At 37.6% G+C, this 9509-nt stretch overlaps 1 protein-coding gene across 1 annotated transcript; it reads right to left on the bottom strand.

The window, feature by feature from the left end:
* Positions 1-3787: 3787 nt before the first annotated feature.
* On the bottom strand, positions 3788-9024 carry LOC134621232 (coagulation factor VII-like). The gene is made up of 8 exons (XM_063467661.1): positions 8964-9024; positions 8359-8519; positions 7346-7370; positions 6810-6923; positions 6525-6662; positions 6075-6190; positions 5276-5396; positions 3788-4350 (listed from the first exon to the last, which is right to left on the bottom strand). Exons 1-8 carry the CDS (start codon positions 9022-9024, stop codon positions 3788-3790), a joined length of 1299 nt encoding a protein of 432 aa, XP_063323731.1.
* Between the last annotated feature and the right edge of the window lie 485 nt (positions 9025-9509).

Consider the following 9509-nt stretch of genomic DNA (forward strand, 5'->3'; position numbering starts at 1 on the left):
AAAGTAGACCTTTGCAGATCTTAGAATTAGATAAATACAACAAAACAAATTACAGTGTCATTGTATATTCAACAAGTATTAAGACAAAATGCAGAAGCAGTGCGTGAAAAACTAAGTACACTATTACTTCTTCTATAGGAATTAACAAAGTAAGTAGAAATCAGGTGCTCATAATGAAATGCTCTTAATTATTAACTGATTATCAGCAAGTGTGACCACCTCTATAAAAGAAGTGTGTTAGTACAATGTCACAATATTCCCAGCAGTGGACATTCCAGAAAATTGATCCCAAAGGATCAGACGTCGTTCTTAGAGAAACCACAAAAAAAATCACAACCCAAGAGCTACGTCTCAGACTCTACAGATGTCCACATCAGTTTGTGTGATAAAGGTTAAAGTTCATGAGAGTACATTTATCAAAAGACTTAACAAGTATGGTTTGTTTGGAAGGGCTGCCAGGAGTAAGCCTCACATGGCAGCACATGTTTAGATTCATGGAGTTTCACCTGAACATACTACAACACTTCTGAAACAGTGGTTCATTTGTTTCTACACACAGTCTGAGGCAATTTCAAATTTGTTTATAAAGAACAAGCAAATTCAGGTACAAAAATATTGATAAATCACTGATTTGTGTGTACGAAGGACCCACTGTTACTAAATGAGGCCCACTGGTCCTAAGAACAGAAGCACGTCTACAACAAAATGGCTGAAAAAGAAAAGTGAGTGAGGGGCATGAAAAGAAAAGAAAAACACTGAACTTCATCTTTATTGTCAAAAAACAAAATTTCAACATGCAGAGTGATGTCTTTACATCTTTTAGATTAAACAGATTGTTGGTTGATGGTTTACAATTACCATCACTATAGAAAACTACAAAGTTTCTAGCAGGTTAATTTATTTACTTGAAAAACAAATAATTTTTTAATTTGCTGATTTTTGCAAAACTTTGGACGCCGTACATGTTTTCTTGGGCGCACCCTTTCCCCCAGCTCACCACACCTGTATCTTGCGGTGGAGCCAAACTGTGCCAGACGACCCCAACCAGACACAGTCGAGTGGCGGACGGTTTCCAGTGTCCGGGTGAAGGTGCTGTTGCAGGCAGGAAGGCAGATGGGCACAACGTGGCGGCCCAGTTTTACTGGGCGGTGAAGCTTCAACAAAGCCAGGTCGCTGTCGGAGCTAGTCACATTGTGGCCTTCATGGCACACAACTTTGAGCACCCGCCGCCGCTGTTCTGTTTTTTCCTCTTCCCTTATGTCATGCTCACCTTGAAAGCGACATTACTTTTAAATGCTACATTGAATTTAGATCCAGAAGAAAAGTAAGCAAATTGAAAAAAACTTGAACGACAATTAAGTTGACCTAACATGCATGACATACAGTTAACTCTCAATATCCACTATGTTAGCAAAACCCATATACTGTTAGATACATTTTCAGAAACTGGAAAATGACACCTTTCAAATTAAATCAAATATTTTACATTGCATACAATGCTTCAAACAGGCAAAAAGCCTATAAAGAGGTATGGACATTAAATAAAATGCTATCTGTAACCCTAAAATGAGTCAACAATGACCTGGTGAATGTTATGTGATTGAAGGAAGTAAAAGAGGCCAGTCTAGAAGCCAGAATTTGAAGTTACCATTTTTCTAATTGTCTTACCAACAACGATGTGGAGCACGGTGCTAGGTTTGAGATGAACACAGTGAGCTGCAGTTAAAATCCATCGATCTGACAAGACGATGGCGCCACAGGAGAATATGTTATTTTCAGTCAGAAGAGCCTGACAAAAGAGATTACTTATTGAAGATGATTTGAACATCTGGATTCATCTCCCTGTTTACACTGATTTTCAGTCCACTTCTTGTGTAATTTAGCATATACCTCTGACAGGCACCCTTCCACTGAGACCATTTCTGATGAAGCTTCATTCATCATCTCCTGTGTCAGGAGATGATGAATGAAGCTTCATTATCCTATTTCTTAAGTTTTAGGGATAAGATACCCTTCATCAGCTGTAGATTTTTTTGTTTGTTTTTTTTGGCCTTCCACTTCTCTTTTTGGCCTTTATTTGTCGATTTTCCTCAAATTTGTTTGATGCGCTGCACAGCATTCTGAAGTATGTCAAATCTTTTGGCTAATAGCTCTTTGCTAGTGGACTGTGTTGTTTCTACAAAACTTTTGCACAATACTGTACTCTGTACTTGTGTCTCTTTAGGTATTCTAGTGGAACATTGTGTATCTTGGCTCATTTTACTGAAGATGGGGCTCTTTTCAAAGACTTACCTGCCACGGACAATGTAAAAATAATGAAGTTGAAGCTCTTAATGGAGGTAGTCCTGCAACATTTCTACCGTTGGGGACACAGTGTCGTCCATCGTCTCCCAGCACGTATCCATCAGCACAGTAACATCGACGTCTAGATCCTGAACCATCACAGAACTGCTCACAGCGCCCGTTTAGGTAAAGGCACTTCAGGGTATCTTCAAAGACTGAGAATATCAAAATCATTTGTTTAAAGCTTTAAACTCTCTATTAATTAGGGATAAATACCAGGGAAATAAAAGTATATGTGTTTAAATTCAGCAATTTTCTGTAAATCTTCATATAAAATTAATTTTAACCAAATAATTTCTTACCTGTCTGACAGTATCGTCCTTCAAACCCATCGAGACACTGACATTTTTGGCTATTTCCCAGATTAATGCATGTCCCATTATTATGACATGGGTTGATTTGGCAGGGGTCACGACCTTACAGAAGAGTTATAATGATAATGTCACATTTATGAAAGTGATTAAATGAAAGCAAGAAAATTTGATTTACTTTTGTGGGGGGAAAAATTCACTGCACTGCGTCCATTGGCTTGGAGATGTGCTTGGGATCATTGTCCTGTTTCATGACCCTGTGAGACAGGTAGCTTCACAATCAACCCTTGAATACTTTGGATTTTAAAGGAGTTCACGATCGACTCAATGACTAGCTCACATGTGAACCACATTTATAAATATCTCTAATGGGAATTCAGAGGGCACAGTGTCTATGGTCAGAGCCTAGCAGGAAACCCATCAACAGATAAATCCAGTCACTGGCAGCAGTATGCAAGGAAATTAAGTTTTAGACATTAAAATATGAAAAACAAGACACTTATTGCACTTGTGTAAAGGTTTGTGCAGCTTCCTCACATACTCAGGTCTGAAGAATTTGTTTCACCTCACTTTTAGATGGAGGAGGACAGCAGGGCAGAGATTTACAGTAAATGAGGGAATTTCTTTTAAAACTCTGACTCAGTGCAGAGGTTGTTGAATGGCAGCCAATCAGCTCAGTGCTCTTAGTGGGCCGAGTGTTGGACGTCCACAGTCCAAACTAACGTGTATTGATTCTGCAGCTTAGAAAAACAAATGTTCAGGTATTACTGGGATTAAAGGGCTTTTAAAACACAATATCATGATCATCTGGAATGCAGCTGGAGAAGGTGGACACATGATAACAGAAAGGCATGTTAAGAGTTTATATTAACCACAAAGATGAGCCTCACAGTTCTTGGACAGTAACATTTATTCTGCTTCTCTCCATTTTGTAAATGTTTTCCAGAAAACCAGATAGAAATACGTCACTTTTAACATTTCAGCCAAACAAACCAGACAAGACCAGGAAGATCAATGAAAGCATTTTAGTGATAAAGTTTCAAAATTTTCAGAAAAGAAAAAAACTACAAAGAAAAATAAATCTCCTAATTTCTTTTCTGTTCCAACATTACAACAGAATGCGACAGTGACCATTATGGATTTTTCATGGTCTTCTCCACCCACTCCACAAAGCTGGCCATGTTGGTATACACTGCAAAATACCCAGCCCCACAACCACGTCCCCAGCCAACCACACCAGTCAGAAAGTGGGTGGAGCCAAACAGCGACACCAGTGGGCTGCCATCATCTCCACGGCAACTCTCCTGGCGTCCTTCCAGATATCCGGCGCACAGCATGTTTTCAGTGAGGTTGAACTTGGCTCTCAGGGAGCACATGGAGTTCTGGAGGATGGGGACTGACATCATGCGGAGGACAGGGGAAACCGGGGCGCCTAGAGTCTTAACGTTGCCCCCTGTTGTCCTCTTGCCCCAGCCAGACACAGTGTGGTAACGTTGTAGCAACAGCTCCCGCGTCGCAAAATCTTTAGTGGGCAGGCAGATAGGGATGACGTGTTGGCTCAAGTTGACAGCATGACTCAACTGCAGCAAGGCAATGTCACTGTCACCTGTCACTGAGACGTAACTATCATGGGCAATTGCCAAAGAAACAGGTATCTCCTGTTCTGTGCCTTCTTCCACATCCAAATTATATTCCCCTGGTGACATGGAGCAGAGTTAGAGAAATCCAAGTTTTACAAAATAACAAAAAATATCAAAAAACAACTTTACAAAAACTTTACATAATAAATTCTAAAAAACCCAAACAAACCCCATACCAAATAACTTCCACAAAACGAAATGATGGGAAACACATTGTAAAAAATAAATGAGTGCAAACCCCTTTAGAAAATCATTTATAGTGAAATTATTAACCAACGTACAAGATTTATTAGATCAAATCATTTTTTTAAATAATTAACAAAAATATATAATATAAAACTCTAAAAACTACAAACAACTAAAAAAATATATTTTTCAAGACAGTAACCAATATTTTCATCTCACTTCAACAAATTAATGAAAGTAAAAGCTAACTTTAAAAGAATAACATTTAGAAGTTAAATTAACATATCAAAATACCCCATATGGAAAAGATATATATAAATCTTATAAAGTTTGTATGTGTCTTGTGTGAAACTTGTATGAAAAGCATACAAGAGTGAAAAAAGATATAAGATCCCTTGAAAAATTATATAAATGAAACTTGTATGTTTTGGATATTTACTAAAACAATATATGAAAGTAATGAGAAAGTGGCCACTTTCATGAGTAAATCATATAAGCCTTATATGATTCACTATATGAAGCAAGCTAAAGCTGATGCAAGTCTTTGCATCAAGCCTTTCCTATTTCTTTTCCATATGGGACAAAATAGCTTTATAAGTATGTTTTGCAAAGTAGCACATTAACGCCATTGCAATATCAATTTTCACTTTTAGAAATAATGTCACAGGCAATTAAAGGCAACAGTGACAAATAACTTTAAAAGTCAATTTGATAACTTAACACAAGTTGATGATATTTACATTTTACATTTTATTAGAAACTGGTCTGATATGTTAGTGATGCAAATTAGTTTACCTGCTACCACAGTCAGGTTTTGGGGGTCATGGCCATGGATGCAATGTGCAGCAGTGATGACCCACTTTGGATGGATGAGAACACCTCCACAGTGGGCTTTTGCATTTAACTGAACCAGAACCTAATAAGAAAAAACAAGGTTAAATTAACTATAAGATAGAAACTATTTCCCAGCATAAAACTAAAACCTGAGACTAAAAACAATATTTATTTTCATATATAATTTGTGTATTATTGTAATTTATTGTATTAATGTATTATTTAATCTCTTTTATGGGTTTCTACCTTACCCACTTGACTGTGGTTCCAAAATTTGGTTAGTCTCTACTGAACATGTAAAAATGTCCAAGTTTACAGCAGAAATAAACAGAGGAAATGTTTACAGCCTGTTACAAATAAATATTTTCTTCTCAAAAATTGTACAGGGTGTTTTTAAAGATAAGTCACCTACTTAAGTTGTATAAAGCTTAAATTTTGCATTAACATAGTCATCAAAAGTTCAAACTGTCCACTGTCAAGTTGACATTTCCACTTTAACACAAGATTGTTGACAAATTCTGGCAATGTTTCTGCTACGTAGAAGACAATCCCTCTAGGACATGGGTGTCACACTCCAGTCCTCGAGGGCCGGTGTCCCAACTGTAACACATCTGAACACAATTAGTAGGTCATTAGCAAGACTCTGTAGGCTTGATTGCATCAAGTCAACTCACGCAGCTCATGAGTAAATGAGCATGGTGCAATGAAAACACCCATGATGAATCGATCAGTTTGATCACTCATATAAAGCAGTGTTTACCTGCCAAGGACAGTTTCCTTTGGGACAGTGGTAAGTCCCCACCATCCTTGGAGTAATCACTGCAGTCTGGTTTTGTCCTATTTCTGGCGGAGCCACCCGACCACATGGATACTCCACTGTAACACAAATGCAACCGCACAACAACTTAATCCTCCAAGATGTAAAGTAACTGATAATCAACTTAACGTCTTCCCCAAGAAATTCAGAAGTTTACTAAACTCAAGCAATCAATCAGTCATTCCCATAATGAGACATCGTGTGACTACCTTTAAATGAGACGATTAATTTGACAGTCATTAAGTTTGGGGTCGAATAGTTTTGATCATATCAGTCAAATGTATCTATTATAAAAGGATTTGATGGCTTCTCAATAAAGGATTTCACATCGTGATCAGGGTAAAAATAATGAAGTTAAAGCTCTTAATGGAGGTATTCCTGCAACATTTCTACCGTTGGGGACACAGTGTCGTCCATCGTCTCCCAGCACATATCCATCAGCACAGTAACATCGACGTCTAGATCCTGAACCATCACAGAACTGCTCACAGCGCCCGTTTAGGTAAAGGCACTTCAGGGTATCTTCAAAGACTGAGAAAATCAAAATCATTTGTTTAAAGCTTTAAACTCTCTATTAATTAGGGATAAATACCAGGGAAATAAAAGTATATGTGTTTAAATTCAGCAATTTTCTGTAAATATTCATATAAAATTAATTTTAACCAAATAATTTCTTACCTGTCTGACAGTATCGTCCTTCAAACCCATCGAGACACTGACATTTTTGGCTATTTCCCAGATTAATGCATGTCCCATTATTATGACATGGGTTGATTTGGCAGGGGTCACGACCTTACAGAAGAGTTATAATGATAATGTCACATTTATGAAAGTGATTAAATGAAAGCAAGAAAATTTGATTTACTTTTGTGGGGGAAAAAATTCACTGCACTGCGTCCATTGGCTTGGAGATGTGCTTGGGATCATTGTCCTGTTTCATGACCCTGTGAGACAGGTAGCTTCACACTCAACCCTTGAATACTTTGGATTTTAAAGGAGTTCACGATCGACTCAATGACTCCAATGTGTCCAAATCATCACCCGTCCATCCCAGGCTTGACATCTGACGTGTTTGTGCTGATATGTTGTTTTTGATTTTCGCTAAATGCATTTTAGCCAGTCATCTCTACTTTGGTCTCGCCTGTCAAATGTGCGTACGTAACACAAAAAAATATAAAAAATTAAATAATAAAAATGACCCAAATGTTACTTACCATCATATGACAGCCAGAACAGCATCTAAAGAAACAAATATTAAATAACTTTCATATTTATTTCTTTATTTGTTTTGATGGTAAATTAGTGATAAACATTGTAGAGTATTAAAGGAACAGTTTGAGGTTTTTTAGGTTTCTGTAGCGTCTGTGCTCATTTTGACGAAGCATCAGCAGGCGAATCATTTCCATTATGAAAAAGAGTGTTGGATAAAGTTGGAGCAAAAGATTTGTTTAAGATGCAACACATGTCAGAGGTCTAATTTAATAATCATCTTTAATCATCATTGACAGTTTGGTCAGTTTAACTGTAGAATTTTGTTGTCACTTATGTTTTCAAACTGAGGCAAAATTATAAAGCTGAATAATTTAGTTTCTAAATTTTTATGTTTTATAAATTCTAAATTATTTTAGCCTGTATCCTGCTAGCAAAAGGCCAAAAAATGACACACTGATTAACATTATGGGATAATGGTCCACTTGACAGTCATATCTTATTAGAATTTATTTTGGGTTAATACAACCACAAGGGACAGGACTGGGGGATAGAAAAGGGAAAAAAAAGAATGACAGGGAAGCTGGGGAGAAAGTTAACAGAAGAAGATGGAAAGAAAACTAGAAGAGAAGAAGAGGGATAGAGAGAGAAAAAACGGCTGAGAAACCACAGCAGCAACCAACATATGCATAAATAACAGTGACAATATTACTGAACAGCACACAGTACTAATATTACAAGATATCTTTAGAGGCAGCAGCAACCTAAGATAATGTGTCTGTGGGTACCTGCATCTACACATGTGTTTGAGTGTGCTTGTGTTCATGAGGTTTCTCCATGTACGTGTCTAATAGTGGGTGTTGGGAGACAAAGCTCCGCCCCCGGGACCTGAAGCAGACATGGAGACACCCCCCCCAGAGCATGAGAGCCTAAGGAGGACCACCACAGGGACTTTTTACTTCTATTACTTCTTCTAGTTTTACTTCTTTTAAACATTTAGAAATTCAGTGTGTCTGACCGTCTGGTCTTCATCCTCAAACACCTCCCGAGCCTCTTCATAGCTGCAGATCTCCTCAATGCATTCCCTCTCCAGATTTCCCTGTTTTACCTCCTCAAACAAGCTGTTTGCTCGTCGCCAGCGCTGCAGGACTGAGTTGGCCTCACGCTTCTCCACAAACACTGGAAGGGCGGGTTGCAAAGATTGAGGGGTTTTTTTGCAATAAAATCATTTAAATGTACAAAAAATGGAGTGTCATGTATGAACAATTACATACTTGCATATGTGAGAATAAGTTTTATAGCACGAAATGTAAGAATTAATAATAAAGTATTCAATTTTTGAAAGAAATAATAATGAGCTAACAGGGATCATTTAACCGTTCTGTCAATCAGTTAAAGAAAACACATTAAACACATCTGCTTTGCATTTTTCTAAAAACACAAAAAAATACACATAAAATTATATTACCTGCCAGTCTGTGACATTTCTTCAACCATCCACAAAGTTCAGATTTTATCATAAGTCAAGCTTTTCATTTCAGGTTTCTCGATGGAATTAGAAGATGTGTAAAACTGCTCCCAATTGAGGTTATTTTTATTGTTATTTTCGCTAAAGTAACCAACCTGCAGCAGCAGCGATGCCCCACAGCAGAGTCCAGATGGTGCAGCAGCCCTTCAGAAGCATGTTGACCAGATTCAGAGTGTTTACCAGAAAACAGGGGGTTTTCAAGATGAGGGGGCAGGGAATATTTATTTAGTCCACGCCCACTGATCATGTGCTCTGCTTTAATGGGTCGGTAAATAAAACCTAGGACGATATCTCATTCCCTCTTTACAGTCATTCAAATTAAGGCTACAGTATTCATGAATCTCACACACTGACAAATTTAAAAATATAAATGTGGAGATAACTCAGAGTCAAAGAATCTCAGTAACTGTCATATACTGACATTTGAATATTCTTTTGGAATCCACCAAATTTAACACTGTGTTTTCTACACATCATTTATTTCAGGTCGCGTGTTCTGATTTCCTGTGTGCCTCCTACCAAACAAACCTCATGAGTTGTCCCTGGTTTTCAGGGGTCATTTAACTCTTTCCCCCATAAAGAATATTTGCTTAAAGATGTGTTTTGATTCTTAAGTATTAGCATGGTGTGGCAACTAGAAT

This window comes from Pelmatolapia mariae, linkage group LG23 (assembly GCF_036321145.2).
Source record: "Pelmatolapia mariae isolate MD_Pm_ZW linkage group LG23, Pm_UMD_F_2, whole genome shotgun sequence".
NCBI classification, from domain to species: Eukaryota; Metazoa; Chordata; class Actinopteri; order Cichliformes; family Cichlidae; genus Pelmatolapia; species Pelmatolapia mariae.

What these genes read in the sequence shown, in the direction of transcription:
- LOC134621232 (XM_063467661.1), bottom strand. Translation starts at nt 9,024, where the DNA reads ATGCTTCTGAAGGGCTGCTGCACCATCTGGACTCTGCTGTGGGGCATC. An exon ending in GGGCATCGCTGCTGCTGCAG is followed by an intron (nt 8,520 to 8,963) that starts GTTGGTTACTTT and finishes CCGCCCTTCCAG; the next exon opens with TGTTTGTGGAGAAGCGTGAG. An exon ending in AAGGAAACTGTCCTTGGCAG is followed by an intron (nt 5,397 to 6,074) that starts GTAAACACTGCT and finishes TTTTCTTATTAG; the next exon opens with GTTCTGGTTCAGTTAAATGC.